Source organism: Neopsephotus bourkii, unplaced genomic scaffold, assembly GCF_033783945.1.
Source record: "Neopsephotus bourkii isolate Nb327-2 ecotype Australia unplaced genomic scaffold, CSIRO-AGI_Nbou_v1 NB_1350, whole genome shotgun sequence".
Taxonomy (NCBI): Eukaryota; Metazoa; Chordata; class Aves; order Psittaciformes; family Psittacidae; genus Neopsephotus; species Neopsephotus bourkii.
Window position 1 is genome coordinate 187,032 of NW_026901829.1, and position 23,408 is coordinate 210,439.

A 23,408-nucleotide genomic window follows, 5' to 3' on the forward strand; every position below is an offset into this window, starting at 1 on the left:
GTGGTACAAAAAGCCACAAAACTGAGGCTGGAAAGCAGATACTGGCCAGCTCTTAAGTTATGTTATTATTTCAGTTTCCAAGGTATTAGGTGGGGTATGTTTCAGGGGTGCAATCACATCATAAGTGCATAGTCAGCAGGAGTGTTATTTAGGCCAAGCTTTGTTTGTACCTTATTTTGCTCCAGAGACACAACTGGCTCCTATCAGCACGGTCCGAACTCTTCTCTGTGAAGAGACATTTTTAAAGGGTGTTTAGTAAAGCAACATTACAGATCTATCTAGTCATTCTGCCCGTTCAACATCGGTTGCATATCAGTTTGTGTTTCTTTTGGCAGGTTCATCCTTTAAGTTTGACTAAGCTCATGGGGCTGTGTAAGCTACAACAACAAGTGAGAGGAGGGAAGAAAAGGAGACTTCTATAGTTGGTCATTCTTTTTCCCATAAATAATGGGTGGTGGTAGGGTGGGGAGAATGCAGTAGAAATTTATTTCCTCTTCTGTCTGATTAGGTTTCTGGAACTTCACAATGTCAGTTTGAAAGGTGGAGTCCTCTTGGATATATTTATTTATTTTTTTCCCTAGTCAAAAAGCAGGACTCATGGCTTCTATCAGTTGTAAAACTCTAGAAGAAAACGTGCCTGCCCTTCAAAAACTTAATCAATCCAGGTTGATCGTAATGCTTCCTTGAGGATTCTCTTATGTGTATCCCAGTTATTTGTGAATATTTGGATATGAAAGGCAGAAAGAACAAGTAACTCTTAAAGTGATGCTGCCATATGCCATTTGAGAGTATGTCTGAGAACTTCAGTCCTTTATATTATACCATAGGATTATGGTCAAAAGTTAAGATGCCTGATTTATGGTATAATTTACATCCCTAATTTTCCTCTGAAATTAATAAATACCTTACTTACCATCTTTCTTCATTCATGGAGATGCCACACTAATTTTAATAATTACTGTTCCTAATACCTATATGCTTTATGTTGTCTGTTTGGAAAATAATGTAATTGTATAACATATAATAGTGTTATTCCTACTTCGTCGCTGACATGGACAGTGGGGTTGAGTGCGTCCTCAGCAAGTTTGCCGATGACACCAAGCGGAGTGGTTCGGTTGATACGCTGGAGGGAAGGAATGCCATCCAGAGGGACCTTGACACGCTTGTGAGGTGGGCTGATGCCAACCTCATGAAGTTTAACCATGCCAAGTGCAAGGTCCTACACCTGGGTCGGGGCAATCCCAGACACAGCTACAGGCTGGGCAGAGAAGAGATTCAGAGCAGCCCTGCAGAGAAAGGCTTTGGGGTGCTGGTCGATGAGAAAATGAACATGAGCCAGCAGTGTGCACTTGCAGCCCAGAAAGTCAACCGTATCCTGGGCTGCATCAAAAGGAGTGTGATCAGCAGGTCAAAGGAGGTGATCCTGCCCTTCTACTCTGCTCTCGTGAGACCTCACTTGCAGTATTGTGTGCAGTTCTGGTGTCCTCAACATAACAAGGACATGGATCTGTTGGAACAAGTCCAGAGGAGGGCCACGAGAATGATCAGGGGACTGGAGCACCTCGCATATGAAGATTGGCTAAGAAAGTTGGGACTGTTCAGTCTGGAGAAGAGAAGGCTGCATGGAGACCTCATAGCAGCCTTCCAGTATCTGAAGTGGGCATATAGGGATGCTGGGGATTGACTCTTCATTAGGGACTGTAGTGATAGGACAAGGGGTAATGGGTTAAAACTTAAAGAGGGGAAGTTTAGATTGGATATAAGGAGGAAATTCTTTCCTGTTAGGGTGGTGAGGCACTGGAATGGGTTGCCCAAGGAGGTTGTGAATGGTCCATCCCTGGCCGTGTTCAAGTCCAGGTGTGACGAGGCCTTGGGTGATATGGTTTAGAGCGAGGTGTCCCTGCCCATGGCAGAGGGCTTGGAACTTGGTGATCTTAAGGTCCTTTCCAACCCTAACCATTCTATGTTTCTATGATTCTATGACATGCTGATGTTTCTGAAATTGTTTGTCCAAGTGGTAGATTTTATTCGACATAGAAATATCTAAAATAGGCACTTTTTGCAGACTGAAAGGAGAGGATTGATGAAACATTGGTAGATTTCAAAAACAACACTTTCAGATTCCTGCAAATGAGCAGTGTAACAGTATCAGCTGTGGAAATGGATTTCATGTCACTACCGCTTGAGAGCTGTTTATTTGATTTGATTTGTAGGTTGTAGGGCTTCTGATGATAAATACAGTAAAATGAACACCTCCTTCTGATAAATGCATTTCATCCCTCTTCTCAGTTGTATGAAAAGCAGGGTTACTTCTAAAGCTGATAATCTGCAGCACACTTTTTTAAATTTAAAGGCACAATAGAAATATAAACAAGGTTAATAAACAAAGGTTAAGAAATAAAGGGAAAGTAACTAATATAAAAGGAAGATTATTTTTTATCCTTCATGAATGTAAATGATTGAAACCTCCAGTTAATTTCATATCATGCTCATGCAAATGTGAAACCATTACTAGGCAGCAGAGACTAATGCCTTCCACAGAATAAGCAGCCTCACTCCATTTCCCTGAGGAAAGGGCCATCCTACTTGTTGAGATTTGCTTTCTTCCAGCTTCTTAGACTTTGCAATGTGTCTGATGTGTACCCAGCCATTGCTTTTAAAGCTTGTATATATATATATAAAAATATATATTTAGAATAGAGCAAAAGTTGTGTACATTAGGTAAATAATCAAAGCTTTGATTTCAAATGCTTAATTTTCATGGAAGTGTTCTCTCACATGAAGTAGACCAGATGTCATGAAATCCAAAATGAACATTAACTGATTCAGCCATTAGCATGTGCGTTTAACACAGAAGGGTAATTGTCTGAGATCGTTTCATTCTTGTAACTCAGCTAGAACTGGGGAAAAAAAAAAAATCCACTTTAATTGTATTTATCAGTTTTGTATTGCTGTCATTACAGGCTGCCCATTCTCATTGCCCAAGTGTTTTATTAAGCTTTCAGAAGCTGTTCCCAGTGTCTGTGTGTGGTAGTGAATAGTGATATATAATCTTTGGGATCAGCTGTTTTCTTCCTTTTAATAAATGTGGGGTCCATTCATGTATTTCTTATGTTTGTGGTATTAAATGCTGGAAAAGATCCACATTTAGGCAAAAAGTAATCTGGGTAAAAGGCAAGTGAGCAGCAGAAAAGTCCATTTAACATAAAAATGTGAGAATATGGGTGGCTGGTCAATTATGCTTTGGAAATAATTTCACCAAATAAAATTACTTTGAGTTAATCTCCTTTAGAGCACCCAAATGTGCACCTGTTTCTGGAATAGTTCGTGTTCTAAATATATATTACTGAGAATATATATATCCTGTGACCAAATTTGTATATATGTATGCTTCAGGTGTTTTGTTGTAGTTAAAATTTCAGCATTTCAAAGTCTTCTGGTCTATTCCCCAGTGAGTGCTCAAGAAATTCTTAAAAGAGAAAAGGATTCCTAAGCTGTCAAACACTGTGGTTTTGTGAAGCAAAATGTCTCAAGCTGAAAAAGAAAGAGATAAAAATGCTGTATTACTATACTAGCCAGTGGGAATTGAAGCAATAGTGGCCAGGGAGAGAGCCATATCCAGTGTTAACTTGGGGCAGGCATGGTATTGGATTGGAGCCCTCTGCTTTTATTACTAAGAAAGTTCAATTCTGGCAGTTATCCCAAGGCATTTTTTTTTCTTTCCTCTTCTCTCAGCTTAAACTGCGTGATAATAAGAGGTTGGTCCCTGTCACAATAATCAAACAAGGTAAATTTGTGCGGATTTTTTTTATTTATTTGATTCTTATGTTGTGCAAGAGTAACTTAACATTAAAATACAAAACAAACCTCCGAACCTCTGACTTGGATGTGAATGTCATGAAAGTTTCCTTCTAGAATAGGTGGAACATTACAAACTACCATACCTTTTAATTACAAGTACTGTTAAGCTGTTACCTAACTGTGTTAATAAAGTAAGCTACTACATTGCATTATAAACAATGACTTAATTGAGTCATTAAAAGGATACAGATCAGTGCTGATTTTTCAACTGGATTGTCCAGGTATGTTGATCTCCCAGATATGCATAACTTGATAGGTGTGAAGGGCAGCAGTATGGATAAGATTCATGCTGCCAACTTTTTTGTGGGTATCTTCAGCTAAGTCATCGACTTAGACTCCCTTCTTCCCCTTTCCCTGGTCAGTGGAGATATCTACAGTAGACTTACACATATTGTCCTTTAGAAATGCTTGTTTCTCTAGTAGGGAGAGGTAGCATAGTAGTAATCTTTGAAAATTAAGTACTGAAATATAGCTGGTAGAAACTAAACTGCAATTAAGGCTTGGTAACAGAAACTGTACAGAGAATAATTTTAACTAGTAAAATTAAGCAAATTGTCTTTGGAGGTAGTTGACAGTTCAGGAAAAGGAAAACACTGGAGGGTGGAGTGAAAGCAAAATACAGTATTACCACTAAAATACGACTGTATTGGCATACATACATCTTTTTTTGAAGACTTTTGAATGGCAGGGTAATGAGATGGCCTGGAGCTGGCCCTATATTCATATAAGCATAGAATGTCATTTTTCAGCAAGGATATAAACCTGATACGCTAGGGGAGAGAGAGATGCACAGTTAAGAGGTGACATAGAGGAAAAGCAGTTCGAAGTCCCTTAAAATCAGTGTAAATACAGACAAGATTAGGATGGTGTCCTCATCTCATTATTACGTTGAAGGAAGATTTTTGGAATGCTGAAGCTTGTCTCATGTATGGTTTTGTTTCTTGTTTTTTAGTTTTTTATATTTATCTTCTAATATCCCGATGTTGTCTCCACAGTTATTCAAAATCAGACGCAGTCAAAGACTTCAGATAGCTCTTCTCTCCCAGGAGCAATATTAGGTGAGTAGAAGATGTTTTTATTATTTTGCTCATCTTTGGCTGAAAATTAGAACTGTGTAAATACTTTCCATTTTCTTGATCTTGATAGTTCTTTTCTTGCATATCAAAGGGTATTTTGCAGCTGGTTCAGACAGTATTTTTTATCTTATGGCAGTACAGATGGTTCAAGGATGATGTAGCCTAGGAAATAGAATCATGTTATTGTCATAGTATATACAACAAGATATTATTGATTAAGCCAAGAACTTATTTCATATTCAGTAAAGTTCTGTGGCAAAGATCTTACTGAGATGATTGGTTCTTCTTTTTATTTCTTTTTTGTTTTAATGTAGTATGATAGCATACAGACAAACTTCTGATATATTAGGCTATAGTTGTGTGTATTGTAACTTTCCTTGTAACTAGAGCTTAATCTTAGATCTTGGCCATAACTGTTTCTATGAAGGTATTCATTTTCGTGCTTTCTGTTTGTGTTTGACCTATAAGAACAGATAGGGAAAACCAGGATAAAAATAGGGAAAAGACTATCATAGGGAAAGGACTATCATAGTGCTTAGTGTGGTGAACTACTGGTCTGCCTGAAGTAGATAGGAAAGGGTCACAGCATCATGTTCCTCATGACCAATTTATTCCTGGATTCAGGAAGGTGTTTAGTCCTTTATATATATGGGCGTACTTTATAGAGCTGCATAACTTTGGCTTAAGTTTGCTTTGTGAGAGTTTTAACATATTTCTATGTCTCAGGTACTCACTAACCATGTTTGGTGTTGCATCTTCCAGGCCCACCAGACAGAATGTCCAAGCATTTGTTTTACAGCAGAACTCCAGGGTTGTGTACTCCAGGATTGAATATTTTCAATTCTGATTAATTGTGAAATGGTAATATAGTGAGTGACATAAAGGGGAAATAGCACCAAATAGGATTGATAATTACTGAGTAAGACTGACTAATGTCACAGATACTCAGACTAAACTCCCAGTGGTTCAGTAGTACTTGCTCACCTATCTCAGAGGGTAGACTGTATTTTTCATCCCTTCTGTAATTAACGACACTCATCTTTCTGTGTAGTGCATCTTATTGTTCCGGGTCTCAATGAAACTCAGCAAAAACTTCCCCCTCTCCTGCCAATAGATGACATACCTCAAGCATCCACAAAAAAAATGGGTAAGCAGAAATGAACTAAGCTTTTGTTGTTCATGAGCAGTATCAGAAGTGTGATAAAGTGAGATCATATGTGCAAAAAGAAAAGTCCTTCTTTTTCCTCCTTTATTTTTTTCTATTTGTCTAATTAATTATTAGCTTGCACCTATAAAAATTTATAGAAATCTACTTATTTTAAAACATCTCAATGTGGTTTTAAGGTATTTCACAGCCATTTGAAGTAGCTTTGATCCATGGAGAAGAGGAGGAATGTAGTTATTTGTATGGACTTCAGGGGGTTTGTTTTGTTTTACAGTGTATCCTTTTCTTTTTTTTTTTCCTAGTTTATATCTTTCGATATGGGTGTTTAAAAATGAAAGTCTGTGTGTCCATTTGAAAGACCAGATTTTCAGTGAATTTTAATTATATGAGTCCTGGCTTGAGTATATGTGATAAATTGTTTCATGAAGAGACTCTTATTCATTATCTGTAATTAAATCAGTGAAAAATGGTAACCAGAAATTAGAACATTCCAGTACAGGCTTAATGTGGATCTTTTGAATATGCCTGAAAACCACAGGAACAAGGTTAACTGAGGCATTTGTTTAAGGTGTGCAAACTAGCATACAACTATCATCACAAACCTTAATAATGCCTCCAGTACATCTTTCATAGACTAGAGTTCTGGAGCTGGTGACTTTTGGCCTGGCTTAATACTTGATTTGAACTCCAAACAACTGAGTCAGATTTTATTCTTTTGGTTTTTCCTTTCTTGTTTCTGCTTTGTTTATTCTGTTGCTCCATTGATGGCCATGGTGCATTCTCAGGCTGGCTTGCCTTGCAGTGATTGAACAGCGGTGCTTGTTCCTGTTAAGATACAGTGTACATGTGAGGGTAGTTAGATAGTAGGAAAATATCTGAATGTGCTTGAGTAAGAAGTAGAAATAATATTTTGCAGGAAAACAATACTGTTTTTTTTCAGATAGGTCATAAGGTGTAAGAAGGTAGAAGGTGTAAGATCATAAGAAGTATGCACAGTAAAAATGGCAGAATGTGACAATGAGCAAAAGATAGGAAAAAAAGACAAAGGTAACTTCAGTTGACCTAGCAATGTCAAGCTTCTTCAGCAGGCTAACTGTAGAACTTGGACTTCTAAATTTGAATCCTCAGATATGTCTAAAATAGCTGGTGCAATGCCAATTTGGAGCTACTTTTTATGGTAGTTTACACAGACACCTTTGTGAAAATAACCAGAGCAGACAGATGATGTTTTGTTCTGTTCTATTTACTATGTGTTCCTTAATAGAGAATGTGAAGTACATTGGTATACACACAAATAACTACTGGATTTCAAAGGAGTGTAAAACAGGGAAGCATCATTGCTTGTAAAGTACTCTGAGAAACAGTTTAAATGTATAATATAATTGACAACAAGACATACTGTCTGAATCTATACAGATACCTTTCCCTGATGTCTGAAAATGATATATGTTTACAATAAAATGCAATAGGGGTTATCTGTGTGTGGAGTTATGACTAATTATAGTTTGCTGACACACAGTAACTACTCTAATTCTGTATTATAATAAATAATGCATCAACGAATATCATACTGATTGAATTCTTAAAATTTGAGGTTTTATTGTAATTTTTTCTATAAAAACTAGTAAAAATTTTACTATACAAAGTGTATTGCCTTAGTCCTCAGTAGAAAAAAAAACACACAAGTGTATTATTCAAGTCAAAATTAATTAATTTTCTTATGTCCACTGCTGGAATAGCTATCTGTTGAAATAGAAGGCTATTGTCATACTGCTGGAATTTTTAGAAGTAATGTAAAGGAAAATAAGGACATGACTAGTGTGAAATTTCCATTGTATTTGGAAATCTATTAGACTATTCTTTTATAATGCTTAGAGCTATATTACATCTTTGAATTTTGAAAAACAGTTTGGTGTTAGTGCTTGAAATGCTAGAAAATGAAAAACACTGAGAACTATTTTGCACTATGAAAGTAATGATTCATAAGGTATTAATTTCCATGTTGTAAATTTTATTTTTAAGGAAGCTTTTAATGAACAAAACAAATTCAAAAAAGCATGTGTTTAACATACCTAGATAGATATTTGTACCGATTGTACAGTGGAAGTTCATTGATTCCTAAAGGTATTCAGCTTTCCACATTTGTCCATTTAATTTTACTTTGGTAGGCTGAAGTAGGACAAAAATAAATGTGTAGAAGAACAGAGCAGATTTGAAATTACTCTCTTACATTTTGTCCCTTTAGCTAAGAATGAAACTCGAGTATGGCCTGCTGAATCCAAAACACCAACAGCTCAAGAAATCTCTCCAGAGTCCCTCCCAGGTAATGAAAATTCTGTTTTTAGAAATTGTAGAATTTTTTTTCCAAATATATTAGCTAAAATTAAATTCATCTTTGTGTTGCTCAATCTGCAGTTAAAGGCAGTAATGGGAAAACAGGAGGCTAATGTGGCTGAATTAGTAACCATGAGTGGCAGGTGTAGATAAAAATCTGAATAAAATCTGAATTTGAGGGGAAAGTTGTTAGGTTTATAAAAAAACTTACAACTGTATCTTTGTGGGGTGCTGAATACCTTGAAATTGTGAAGCATGGCAAAATGAGCTTTCTGGTGATGCGCCTTGAACTTCTAACTTCCATGAAATATGTGAAGAAGCAAATTAGGGATGGTAGTATGACTGTGCAAAATGCATGCGTGACATTAAGATGGAATGATCACAGTAATAAGCTCAGACGCTTTTAAGTTCAGTTTTGAACACAGACCACGCTGTCTTTGTGGACTTACTGATGTTATTAATGTAAATGGAAGCTGTTCACATACATGGGAAAGGGATATAAAATTTGATCCTAGACTCATATTCTAGGTTATATGACTGTGAAATGTATCCTAACTTGTATATTTTGAAGACTGAAGTTTTTTATCATCTACTTGTGGCTGAAAAAATATCATTTATTTAAAAGGACTTACTCAGATGCTAATTTCTTATACTGTTAAAAAACATGAAGTGATATTTTAAAACTCACATGATCTACTGACTCCCTTTGCTTAGGGAACAAGTTAGTGCAACATAGACTACTTTATCAAGTCATAAGACAAGTATAGCCCTATGCCTTAACATTTGTGATCTGAGCAAAAGATTGGACAGAACTTGATTATTTTGCGTCAAATGACGAAGAGAGACTCTCTATCTACTTTATCAACCCACATTCTAGAATTGCTTGAGTAGTCATATTCCTACCTTCATTTTTTATAGTCTGATTTTTATCCTATAACTGAGACTTCATTATGCTTGCTGTCCTGATTATGTTGTCATTAGAGACAATAGTTTACTTCTGCCAACTTCTTTTCTGAAAGGGAGAAAGGAGGCTTAAACAGTGGCAAGACAAAATTAAAAAGGAATTTGTGGAAACTAGTGGTGGTGTGCTTTGGATTAGCTTAGTCATATTATGTTGTCTTGCTGGCATTACGCTATTCCATGTAGAAAGTACTTCCTGGCTGGTTGAAATTGTGTAGCACATTATTCCTTTGCTATCACACAATTCACACAGATACTGCCCTTAAACATGACTGTGGATTTTTTTATTACATAAGTATATCAAAGATGCGATACTTTATGCCATGAGACCAAGTCAGTCTTTAATTAAAGCAAACAAACAAGTAGACAAAAACCCTCCCAAAGAATATTTGGGAGTAAAAGATGTGTGGGATGAAGTAATGCAGCAAACTCATGTAATGATTGGCAACCATCTTTTAGACTAAACAATCCATCCTTTTTTTTTTTCTCTGAAAATGTTTGTGGAATTTTATTTTTCATTCAGGAGATACGTGTTTGCTAAATTCTAGTTTTAACCATCAATTACTTGCTGCAGAACCTTCATATGAACAGCTCTTTTCTGTTCATCCTAATTATTAAGAGGAAAACAAAGATGTTCCCAAAGGTATTTATTCTCAAAGGGAGCTCTGAACATTACAAGTTTAGCATTTGTGTAACAAACAGGTTGCCTTACATTTGAAATTTTTAAAAAACTAATTTTTTTTTCCAAATTTTTTTTTTATTTACAGTTTGTGGTCTCTTGTAGACTTAGATTCTGCAGTTATTTTACTGAATTAATTGCCTTGTCTGAGTAACTGCAATCTACAATACATTTCACAGAATTTGCCATTTTGTGAAAATGAGAACCAAAAGATAATTTATAATTGGCTCTCCTGCAAAATTGCAATCCTCAGGCATGCATTCATCTAATCAAAATACATAATTCCTTGTGCTGGAATTTACTGGTTACTCAGGTAAATGGTGTGAAATGTGATGCCAGAAGTGATATATCACCTGGGGAGGAGAGAATCAGTCCATTTCCTTTGTATTCTATAATGATGTTTATGTACCTGGCATGCAGTATTCCTAACCATAAACACAGAATTATATACTTATTAAGTTGCTGGTGTGTTTCATTATGCATGATAATTGAGCAAGCACTGTCTTTTTAGTGCCAAGCAATATAGAAACATTTGTTGCAATTTAATATATTCTTATTGCTATCATCCCATTATTTGTTTACTGAAATGTTTAGAATAAGTTTCATCTTCCTCTCCATGCTTCCTCTGTGTTTTTACTTCCATATCTTTTGCTGTGGTGACCATTCCTTTCAGTCATTCTTTCTTGATCACCGTGCTGCTGTAAGAGTATGACACTATTTACGTTAAAGAATGTGGTCATTGTAGTTACAATATTTCAGTTAATGAGAAAAAAAGGGGGGGGCAGGAAATAGAGAAGTGAAAGTAAATCCTTTAAAAGACAAAGTAAGTTCTTTAAGCGTAATTTCAGTCTGGTCATTGCATATGCAAAAATAGCTTGAATACTTAAGTGTCTGAGCCAGACTTTGAGCGAGAGATCTGAGCACCAGCATTTTGCAAGGGTTGTATTTGAAAGACAGGGTAATACATAGGCACAGTTAATTGAGTTTAGCAATAGGATCTACTTCATTATATTTCATCCAGGCTTCACTATTTGAAAGTTAAGGCATAGCAATTATTTGCTATGAAAGGTTTAAGAACTGGTGCCAGAACTGACAACAAAACATTGCTTTAAAAGGAGCCATGTGCTGTAGCAGCCATTGTGTCATCAGTTATGCAAGAAGGGAAGAAAGGACCTTGAATTATTTCAACAAGCTGAAATGTTCAGTGAGCTGGGCCACTCTTGTATTCCACTGGGCCTTTGTCAAAGGGAGTGTTTTATGATGTGACATAGTTCAGTAACTGGTTTTGGTGTATTTGTCAGCCAGGCATCTCATCATTTTCTTAATTTCAGGCCTCCCCTCCCTTGGCATGCACTTCCATGGAAAGAGTGGTTAGAGAGCTCTTTCATGCTTTGTTTTTTCCAGGCTTGTTACAATATTTTCCACTGAGGACAAATTTATCCTTAACACAACAGCACAAATTCAAAATGCTTCCCCTCCTCCACTCCCCTTCAATCTTTAAAATGCTGTCTAATATAACTCAAACTACCACCACTTTTTTTTCTCTCAGTTGAATTGTGAGCCTTTTCATTGACTTCATAGGGAAACTGAAGTAAAATAACAGAAATAAAAGCACAGTTGTCTAGGACATGGAAGAACTATTTTAAATAAAAAAGATTATAAAAGAGCAAGTTATTTTGTTATGTAAGGAATTATATCAGAAATTTATCAAAATACCTTTGTCAAATAGAAAATAGGCTTGAAATGAAAAGTTAACTAGAGTTAATGTTTAGTGGCAATAATTTATTTGTTGACATGTTTCCCAAGTTCTGCTCATTCTATTGTCCTTCTGGCTCCTGAAGGCTTCTCCTTGTGTTCATGTGGGATCTGAGAAGGAGTAAGATTATTGCTTCCCTCAGAATACCTTAATTCTAGTTGTGGAGGAAAGAGGAACATGAATGAGAAGGTCAAGAGAAGTTAGAGGAAAAATTGTTTAAGAAATGTTGGCAGAATGCATTCTTGCTGAATTCCATGCTGTGACAATAAAGAGCCATTTCTTTCTTTACCTTTAAATCCTAAACTTTCTGTCTCTTGTATCTTTCTTTTTACAAAAATGTCTGGTGTTATTTCATCTCATCCCTACAACGTTATGTGAAGAACACAGGAGAGCTTGCTTTCTTTTATCCCAATTGTAGGCATGCTATTTTTTGTTCAGCTTGCTCAGCAAACTTAGCTGACAAGAGACATGCCTTATATGAGTGTAAGCCATCTGACCTCTAAAAAGAACCCAAAGAATAATGAGTTCTAACTTTCTGTATTAGCTTTTGGTGTTTTTGTTGCTGTTTTTGTTTTGTTTTGTTGTTTGGGTGTTGTTTCTTTTAAATGGTTGCATTTCACCAATAAGCAATGCTAGCTTTTGAAGTACTTCTGAGGTACTTTGGAGGTATGGGTATGTTAACTGTTTGTAGATCTTTTCTGGATGAATTTTCTTCCACTGCTTCATAAGATTAAACTGTTTTAACTTCACAGTAGAACAAAAAATGCCTTCCACTGCAGTGGAAGTAACAGCACTGTAACTGATGTAGTAGAAGCTGAATTTGATCCCAACAAGGCAGCATCTGTGGAGATTCCAGCTTTTGTGGCACTGAAAAGCAGAAAATAGTGTAACACTTGTAGCTGTAGTAGCATTTATGTAACTATGCAGAATGTGGAAAATAGTATGTTTTCTTTAGGAAATGCAAGAAGAACCTATGAGATTAGTTCTTGCTTCAACCATGCTCAGTAGATTGTGGAAAAAGCATGGAGACCATGCTGGAAAAAACAAAACTCTCCTCTGTTGTGTTTCAAAATGAAAATGATCTTTTATTAAACTGAATGCATACTGAAACATTTTGCTATATTGATGCTGGTCCCCAGTAGGTAAAGAAAAGTTTTAAGGGATTCTAAAGTAAATAGAACTTCTTTCTTTTAGCTCAGACTGAGAAAAAACACGGACCTGAGGAATTTAAATCAACGCCTAAACCGAAATTGGTGCAAACTCAAAACATACTGGGTAACTAATTTTGCTGCTTTTTACCTTGTTTGTGTATTAAGTGTGTTTTTCCCCTTCAGCACACTTTTTCTGCTACTTGCTACACCCCCTTTTTATTGCTCCAAAAGAAATTACCTCCTTGTTTTTGTTCTGTTGACAGATTCATTTAGGTAGCATCAACAGTGATGCAAAAGTAAAGTTTTGTATTGCATGTGACATGATACAATTGTATTTGTTCCTGGAGGAAAAAAGAGCTTTACTGATTTTTTTCAGTGTCTCAGAATGAGAGATTTCTGATCAAAATCGTAGTATTGTTAGTTCTGGGATTTGAACCAGCATCTATTTACTTCTTGCATTCAGAATTCTAAATTCTCAATGTTGGTTTTGTTGCCTGTATTTTAACCCCCAAATGATGCAAAATTATGAACACAAATGTAAACTTGAGGTTGTATTTTTATTTTTTTTTAACTTTGTTTAGATTTCTTTAAGGCCCAGATGGCATACACACAGGATGATATATGATAAAGGAATAGGTCATCAGCATTTGCAGGACTGAAATACAGATCTTCCCACGAAGAGGACTGCTAATGCTTCTCAATAAATGTATTTTTACTTAATCCTATTTATTCATGTTAATTATGTATTCTCTTGTTTTTTTCCTTTACAGTCGCAAGTGGATTTTCAGTAATTCCTGAAGCTCAGTCATCTGTCAATCACATTTTCTAACTTTGATCAATTTTTTTTTAAGGATAATGTACCTTGCTTGTTTTTCTGCCATGCTTTTAAAGATTAAAATACAAAGTTTAATCAAGATGGGTCACTGATTAATTTCAAACTAAGTGATCATAGTTTGTGATGGATGTTCATTACCAAATCCCTGTGATTGATGGATCTTAATATTACTATTAGGGAAAAGGTGATTTCTTTCCATAATTCAACACATCCTTTTAAATGAGAAAGTTATGTGGATTTTTTTTTCCTAGGTTGGAACTACTTTTTTTTCTTTTTTATTTAATATCATTGGTTTCAGGAGTGATTGGTCTATAAGCCAAAGTATAGACCCATGCTGTGCCTTGTAATGTTCTTAATCAAGTAAAGTCTTGATTATTTCTTTTATTATAGCTTCTAATGAAATACAGCCTCTTCCTTCTGGGTCCAGAATCTCTGATGCTCCAAAAAGTCCACTGACAGAGCTCGGTAATTGCTTTCTTTGTAAACTTCAGCAGAAAATTATCTAATTCTTTTGTTTCTGTGGTTAGTAGGTTTTAGTTCTTCAGCTGCAATAATATTCTGTCTATAAAATGTGGTAGGCTTTAGCTTTTTCTTCACAGAATTTGCAGATTTCTTCTTTCATTATAAGCCTGGTTTTGCTTTATTTTTGTGACAGGATAGTCCAGATTAATGCTTCATTTTTAAAAACCAACCAAACAAACAAAACTTATGAGAATATGGGATAACTTTTATCTACAGTATGATGACGGCAATTTATACTTAGCTAAAATCTGTACTCTTAGTTTTGTAATGTTCTTAGAAGTACCCTACATCATGAGCTTCTGAGACTGTGTTTCACAGTTGGAGTATTGTTGCAGTGAACATGAGTTCTCTGGGTATTCATGTAGTTTGCCAAATACTTGTATATTCTCTTTAAATAGTGCCATAATTTGTAGATGATGTTGCTGTTTAAATATGCATAAATCTGCTTATTTCTCGATTTGTCAGTTGTTTGGTGATGAACTTCAGAACACTTTGGAAAGGCCTGCTGTTTGAGAAAGCATGGAACTGCTCACATTTTCAAAATAGTTTTACCTGCATTAGAGTCAAAATGTTAGGATCAAAATCTTCTTATGGGCAAAGAGGGAACACACCTTAATGGACTATATAGTTCAACAATCATCATTAGTTTAGATTTGATTCTTAGAGTCAAACAAAGAATATTAATGCAGGTGGAGTACTTCCATACAGAAAGCCTCAATAATAGCAGTAACAAAATTAAAACAGTAACACAAAACCTTCTTAGCTTCTACCCTTTTTCCTGGTGTTTTGCTCAGTCTCCCACTACACCTCTGGGTCCTAGGCTTGGTGCATTCATGCTCATTCATGCTTGCGTCGGTGATGAGTGGTGATATTTCAGCAAGTTATAAGCATCTGGAGTCCTGTGCTGGCAGGAATATGGCATTTGATGATTTCTCCCTCTCTCTCCCCTCTGCTGAGAGACAACTTACATCTGATTTTAGCATATATGGTGCCCTTTGTGTATGTTAGATGATACTTCGCTGTTCTTGTTGTTAACCCAAAGTAAATTTTGTCCAGCTTCTGGTGTGCAGTTTTTATAATAGATCATCACCGAGTTGTTTATGGCATCGGGTCTCCAGTTCCTACTCCCCATCTCTTATTATCCCATGCCTGTACTCTTCTTTGCTGTTTCCTATGTCTCCCCTTCTCAAGACCTGTGCTTACATAACAGACCTCTATTTCTCTACACTGAGTCTTTGTGTTAGTCCTAAATGTCTCATTCTACTGAAACTGCGTGTTGCTGCTATTACACTAGTTAACTGGAGTGACCTTGAATCAGTGTAGTTTTATATTTCATTCAACATTAGTCAAGAAGTTATTATGTAATAGTGCTGGTTTATTTAGGCAGCATACTTTTACTTACTGCAGTCTGCCAAATTTTAAAATAATTTCCAGGAACCCTTACTTCCCTTACTTCTTGAAATGAGTATTTGAACCAAATCTCAAGAATGTGAAAATTCTTTTAACTATTTTTTTTTATTTAGTACATTTTTTAACAGGTCTTTTCCAGATATGTTTGAGGGGATGGGGATACATATTTGTTTTCACTGTGGTGAAAGAAGTTTGGTCAAATCCAGTTAGAGGCAGCACTGGAGAGAGAGAGATATGATGATTTAAGAACCTATTTGCTATAATGTGGCTGAAAACCTGAAGATTATTAGGGATGAGAAGTATTTTTGCTTTCTACTGGGGCATAATAACCTAATCTGTGTTTGTCTCAGTGATAAAGGTAAAATACTAACAGTTGAGTCACAGTACATGTTTCATTCAAGTATTTATTCTGGTTTTGTTTTCATGTCTTCCATTTTTGCCAAGTTGTTTCACATAGCAAAAGTGTTATTTAATTATGTGAAGCTGGGTCCTGCCATTAGGTCAGCTGGAGCATCTGTGCTATCTGTGAACTCAGTACTGAAGTCAAAGATATTTTGTGAGAGCGAAGGTGGGGTTCATATGGATTAGATTTCTCTGCGCTCTGCCTCTTCACGTCTTGATGACCGGCTGTCATAAAATCAGGAAAGAAAGCAAGATTTAATTTCTGAAGTTTAAGTGTGTGTGACCTGTATTCTGCCCTAGTTCCCTCATGGCTTTTTTTCTCTATTTTCCTGTCTTGATTGTACCAGCGGAAGACATCTCCTTTGTTTTATAAACTGTCTGTGTGGTCGGTGTATTTTGAATTCAGTCCTTTTTGAAAAGATAGCTTTGCTAACATGCCTTTAATGCTCTAATGTCTTTGGGAGATCTTTCATAGTTCTTACTGGATATAAATGCATCAATGGAAGCTTTTGCCAAAAGCTGTGAATCATACAGCTTTAGTTGGTAGGTTGGTTTTTTTTTCCTATAAATACGGAAAAGATTAGTTTCGGTTGGAAGGACCTACAATGATCATCTGGTCCAACTGCTGAGTCCAGCTATATCAGGGTAGTAAACTGGGATCATATTTGTTAATGTGATAAGCTGGATTGAAAGTAAATAGGAAAGCAGATCCAATATATGAAGTAAAAGTCTGTTCATGTTTTGGGTTGTATTTATATTGCCTGTGTTAGAAATGAACCCTACATGTAGTTGAGAATGTTTTTCTCAATCCCAAGCATTCAGAGAAGTTTATTTTTAAAATTCTGGTATAACTGCTTTTCAGAAAAACTCATCTTGATAAAGATCTACTAAAAACAAAGATGGAAATTTTCTCTTTCAAATATATCATAACCTAAATAACCATAAGTGACTGGTGTGGATAAGTTTATGGGAAATAATGGTACTTACTGGCCTGTACACACATTTGAATAGGATCTGTTTCTTAGAAGCAGGACAGTAGTGCAAAACTGGCACATGGTGGAAGCACATTCATGATAGTCTTTAGATAAGAATGCCCAATTCTACCTTGATTCATTGTTTTCGTTAAAGCATACTTCAGGTTATCCATACTTCAACCTGAAATAACCGTAAGGTCTTTGTAATAGTCGTCATTACAATATAACAGGTAAAGGATGGTGTTTACTTTCATGATTGTTTCACTGACTTCATTGTACTCTCTATTTTTATCTTCTCCTATTACACCTCCTTTTAAAATAGTTATACATAGTATAATAGTAAAGTTTATACAGACCTCTGACTGTTGTGAAGATCAAATGTGTTTTGATTGGAGTGTTTGGGTTGGAGCTGTTCCTCTGTGAAGAGAAACCTCTTAAGTAATATGGATTCAGCTTTATTAGATAATGAATGCCAAAGCTTGATTAGGGTAAAAATTAGTAGAAAAAAGACCTTCAAACCAAACAAAAAATTGCTTATTACAGTTAAAGTAAGATTTTTGTACCACCTGCAAGAAGAGTGTATGTATTGGTATCATGATAATTATTATTTTTTTTCGTGTTTGCTCTTAGCTACTCAGAGTCCAGCCTTGAAATCCGTATCTCTACCTTCTTCAGAAACCAGAGAGATGGAGATGGGTAATCAGCAGATTAGTTCCGTGACTTTTTCTCAATTTTCTTAGCATCACGTAGATCTGCAAATGGTAATTTTGAGATCTGCTTTAGAATCTTGACTACCAACACTCACATAGAGCTGCTTATTCACCATTCTTGTGTCTGTGTAAACAGCTGAAAAACATATTTGTTAGAGGTTTAAGAACAGCTTTAAAGACAGTGTTGTCATATCTCACTGTTAGCTTATTTCTTTTTGTATAGCTGCAACTGATCACAGAAAATTTAATAAGATAAAATTCCTTGCTGATAAGAATTCCTTCAGGCATGTGGAAGTCAAATTTCAGGGCCTGAAGTCTGTATTGCAAGCCGTCATGTCTTTTTGTCATGACACAATTGTCTTGTGTCTCGGGCCATCTGCCATTTTGCTTAGCTTTGCATTAGCATCATCTGAAGTTGGACAGCCTTCACTAAGCTACTTGATCTTAATCTATTAAGTCACAGGTCTCAGCATTTTAAGCTCAGATTCTTTTTTCAGCCTTTGAGGAAACACAACCTGTTTCTTCAGGATCCAGAACATCTTGTACGACAGAAGTGCAACCAACCAGATCTGGTAACAATTTCTCATAAGATTAATCCTCTTGACAGATAGGAATTTTCAGTGACTCTCATTAAACAGTTTGTTCAGTTTGACAGTTTGTTCAGTAAATGAAGAGTAGCTGAAGGTATGAAAGTGCTGGTTTCAAATAGCAGGTTTGTTTATAACATTTTATATGACATAGTGAACTAGTAGTTTGGAGGGTTTTACATGTAGTTTGGCTACAGGCTGTAATTCTTAGCTTTAAAATTCAATTGGGCTTACAGTAAAAACTAAATTTAAATAGGCCTGCCCACACCTGAGTTTCATAAGTGTAATATACTGATTTGCTGAAGTACTCAGTCCTAAAAAATGAATGGAAACTGCAGAAATTCCAACATATTTTAAAAATGTAGCTCTGTGTTTAGCCTTTTTATGTAAGCATAGGCGCAATTGTAAATTCCCAGATTTCAAAAATAGCACTATGAAAACATGTCATTGAAGATTCAGACACTACTTGCTCCTTTGATAATTTCTATGACGGGTTTCTTTTATTTTATAGATGAGTTTGTAATAGCTAGTTATTTATGTGGGGCCACTGACAGTTATCTAAAAGAAAAAAAGCCAAAGATGAGAGCCAGTTGGAAAGATTTCACTTCATCAACATGCCAATAGTGTAACACCCGATGAATATGTTTTTGAAAGAAATTAATTTTTGAAGGAAATCCATTAATAAAGGAGAGCTTGATTGCAACTATCAGCCATTCTCATGTTTGATAACAGATATTTTGTATGTTTCATTTGGTACAGTTCCTGGTTTGTCATCCTTTTCCAGTTTCAGCACCAATATGTCCTCCTTCTTGATTCTTGGAATTCTAGAAAAATATTCCACGCAGTCCCAGTTTGCTAATATTTATTTGTAATTTGTTCTTTTTTGAGCAGCTTTATATTTTTCTTTTTAACTCTATAGTTCAGCTTCTTTTTGTGTGATTCTGCTGACAGTTTGGTAATTCATTGCCTTATGTATGTGTGCATTTATGTATGGTTTCTGAATTTTTTTTCAAGTCATACTTACTTGGTTATTGTACATTTCAGAGTCTTATTTTTCTGCAGAACACAACGTGCTAAATATTACCTAGAAGTTTCTTCAGCTCATAAAAGAATATGGTGCTGTTTGATGATGGTTCTTACCACTTCAAAACAATACAACATGATTTTTGTTTTTGTTTTCCAGCTTCACGTGACTTTCTTCATGTTAATTCTACTCCCCAAACTTTTACAGCTTCAGAAATACAAGGCACTGGTAAACTATAGTGCTATTATTTCAGAAATATATCTTTCTGTTTGGTTGGTTGGTGCTACTTCCATGTTGATGATTTCAGACAGTTATTTCTTCTTGCTTGTAATGCGTGTTGCCCCATGTGTTAGTTTTTCAAGTCCTGTAACAGCATCCTTGCAGCACAGGTTTAAAGCAAGACTCCCTACCTAAATAATGTAGTACTGATAAAATGGATGTATCAGGAAAAGTTTTAAAATTTTCAAGGCTTAAGACTGTTACAGGTTTTTACTGATGAAATTGTTTTCATTTTCTTTCTTTCTGTCTGTTTTTCAATGCCCATATACATTTTTGCTGTGATTTTTCTGATGTATTGTCTTGAAATAAGAAAGTAAACACATCTCAGTCCAGACCTTTTCTGACAAAGGTATACTTTGGATTACAGCTTTGGAGATAGGTAATTTTTTTTTCTGTAACCTTTGATATGTGAGAATGCTTGATTTTTCTAAGCTTGAATATGAACAAGTATGTGCAGAAGAGGTGAGGGTAATGGGGAAGGGATAGGAGGTGGGGAAGGGGGAAGGAAAGCAGTTCCTTGCCCAAAACTTTACTCTAAGTGATGCAACTGTAGTTTATTAAGTTCTCTGCTGCATAGCCTATTGGTTCTTGGCATTGCAGTACAGTTTTCAAGAGTTCAAATTTGCTGCACTGCATCTTATTCCCAGGCAATGATTTTTAAAGCAACTTAATTCATTTTGTTACATGGGATACCTGGGACAGAAGTTGAGAGTTGAGTTAACGAAGTGCTACCAAGAGACTTTAATGTCCCCAAATCACATTTTTTTCCTGAATTTTCTGATGAATTCTGAACTTCCTGGAAAGATGTGTTTTAAGTGGTACAGTAAGTTGTACAGCTGTTTTTTCAGGTGCTATTTAAGCACATGTAAAACTATATATACATTGTTTATCAAAAATTTTGTGAACATTTGCACACATGCAAAAACTAGTCTATTATCTTCAGCTAAGTAGTTAGTGAAGGTATTGAAAATACTTAGAAAAAGAAGGTTCATTTCATAAATAAATTAACAGTATTTTTTAAAAATACTCTGCAGAGCACTCAACGGTAAAATTTCTCATCTTCTTTCTGGATTTATTTACATACAGTTATTTCTCAGGTGTATTTACTTACCCCCTTTCACACCCTGCATCTGGAGATATACTGAGTTGGAAATATCCATGCCCAAAATTACTACAGAACCTCGCTTATTAGAAACAGCACTGGATAAAATTGATAAGATTACTTTATTTAGTTGCAATTATTTTTTTTCTTTTTTCTTTTTTTCCCCTTTTTATCCTTGATGCTGTTTTTGGAAGCTTTGTGTTGCTTTAGTTATCACCATCCCACTAATTCATAGAATCGTAGAATACTTAGGGTTTGAAAGAACCTTATGATCATCCAGTTCCAAACCCCTGCCATGGGCGAGGACACCTCACACTAAACCATGTCACCCAAGGTTCTGTCCAACCTGGCCTTGAACACCGCCAGGGATGGAGCATTCAAAACTTCCTTGGGCAACCCATTCCACTGCCTCACCACCCTTACAGTATCCAATCTAAACTTCCCTTGTTTAAATTTTAACCTGTTACCCCTTGTCCTGTTACTACAGTCCCTCCCCAACAATTCTTATAGTCCTTCTTCAGATAGTGAAGCCACGCTGGCTGTCACCAAGCACCTTGTTATTTTTCATGTGCTTTAGCATGCCTTCCATGAGAATTTGCTCCAAGATTTTGCCAGGCACAGAGGTGAGACTGACTGGTCTGTAGTTCCCTGGGTCATCCATTTTCCCATTCTTGAAAATGGGGGTTATATTTCCCCTTTTCAAGTCACTGGGAACTTCACCTTACTGCCACGATTTTTCAAATATGATGGACAGTGGCTTAGCAACTTCATTTGCCAGCTCCTTCAGGACCTGTGGATTTATTTCATCAAGTCCCACGGACTTGTGCATGTTAAGGTTCTTAAGATGGTCTTGAACCAGATGCTCTCCTACAGTGGGCCTAGGATCTACATTCTCACAGTCCCTGTGTATACCTTTCCAGGACTTGAGTGGTGTGGTCAGAGCATTTGCCAGTGAAGACTGAAGCAAAGAAATCATTAAGAACCTAAACCTTCTCCAAATCCAGGGTAGCCAGTTCTCCTGATAGATTCTGGAGGGGGCCCACATTGTCCCTAGTCTGTCTTTTATTTGCAATGTAATTCATAGAATCATAGAATAGTTAGGGTTGTAAAGGACCTTAAGATCATCTAGTTCCAACCCCCCTTCCTGTTATCTTTCACATCCCTAGCCAAGTTTAATTCTAACTGGGCCTTAGTAATTCTAACTGGGCCTTAGAAATTCTAACTGGGCCTCCTTCCCACTTACTGCTGCCACTAACCAGGATCTCATCTGCACTCATCCTTCATCTTTGTAAATGGAAGTTTGGGATCATAGATGTGAGTTCCCTTTAATTTCTTGGATTTAGTTTTCTCATTATTCTCCAGTTTGGGGGTTTTTTGGGGGGGGTGGGGGAAGGGTGGTTGTTGTTTGGTTTGGTTGGGGTATTTTTTATGCTGGGAGAACTTAACTGTGAGAGGGAATTAAGCACTCAACAGATTGTTTTTGTGTAATCTTGTGAAAAGTTTGTTTTGACTAGCTTTTACACTGTCTGGCCCACTGACTGTTTTCTGGATCAAAAGGTGTTTTCTTACTACTTATAATTCTTATTATGCTAAGATTATTAAGTAGTAATAAGATTTCTTTCCTAGTAATAAGATATTTTTCCTATGTTAGATATTAGGAAGAAGTTCTTCACTGTGAGGGTTGGTGAGGCAATGGGGCAGGTTGCCCAGAGAAGTTGTGGCTGACCCATCACTGGCAGTGTTCAAGGCCAGGCTGGATGGGGCTTGGAGCAACCTGGTCTAGTGGAAGGTGTCCCTGCTCATGACAAGGGGGTTGGAACTAGATGATCTTTACAGTCCCTTCCAACTGTAACCATTCTATGATCCTCTTTAGTATGAATAATTCAGTCACGTGGTTTCCACATTAAGTCCACACCCCCTAATGGCCTAGCTGATTTGCAAGCAAATTTCACTGTGCTTCAGTTTTACCAATGCAGCATTTGTCTGCTGAGTCCTGTGCTATCCATAGTAGATCTGAGGCAATTAGCCTTTTAATTCAAGATTCTTTTTGGATTTAGGTGAAAGGAAGTCTTTTTCTTCAAAATCCACAATATCTAGCATGCCAGAAATGTCACCAATCTCAGCTGGTAATGATATCTCTCTTCACTGTAGTTCTGACATCTAGTCAGTCACTCAAAGTCACAATGATGCTTTCCTAATTGGAGAGTTTACTCTAAGTTGCTCTATATAAAAGCGTAACTGTCACAATGATGCTTTCCTAATTGGAGAGTTTGACAAAGAATGGAGCAAGCTACTACAAATACCTGTTAGAGTTATCTATACAAGAAATCTAAAATAAATTTAGATCTTTTGGACCTGCTAATAAACGGCCAAAGATTATCTTAAGAGTGATCTCACTCATTGTTTCAAGATTGTTTTCATATTTGATTTTAGCTACCCAGGGACCAGGCCTGAAATTCACATCTCATCCCTCTGTGGAAGCCAGAGGGAACACAATGGGTAAATAGCATGTAATTCCATTTGCTTTTCCATCCTTTGCCATCAATTCCATTGGCTGTGGGTAATGCTAAGATTCATGCAG

General features: G+C 36.2%; 1 protein-coding gene across 1 annotated transcript in view; it reads left to right on the forward strand.

The window, feature by feature from the left end:
* ABI3BP (ABI family member 3 binding protein) overlaps positions 1 to 23,408 on the forward strand; it is a 134,707-nt gene that overhangs the window by 41,010 nt on the left and 70,289 nt on the right. Inside the window, exons 7-15 of the mRNA XM_061366721.1 lie at positions 3,736 to 3,787; positions 4,857 to 4,919; positions 5,989 to 6,084; positions 8,348 to 8,425; positions 13,026 to 13,106; positions 14,208 to 14,282; positions 18,333 to 18,407; positions 19,606 to 19,674; positions 23,216 to 23,326. Coding sequence (XP_061222705.1) covers positions 3,736 to 3,787; positions 4,857 to 4,919; positions 5,989 to 6,084; positions 8,348 to 8,425; positions 13,026 to 13,106; positions 14,208 to 14,282; positions 18,333 to 18,407; positions 19,606 to 19,674; positions 23,216 to 23,326 — 700 coding nt within the window. The remainder of the gene's footprint in view (positions 1 to 3,735; positions 3,788 to 4,856; positions 4,920 to 5,988; positions 6,085 to 8,347; positions 8,426 to 13,025; positions 13,107 to 14,207; positions 14,283 to 18,332; positions 18,408 to 19,605; positions 19,675 to 23,215; positions 23,327 to 23,408) is intronic.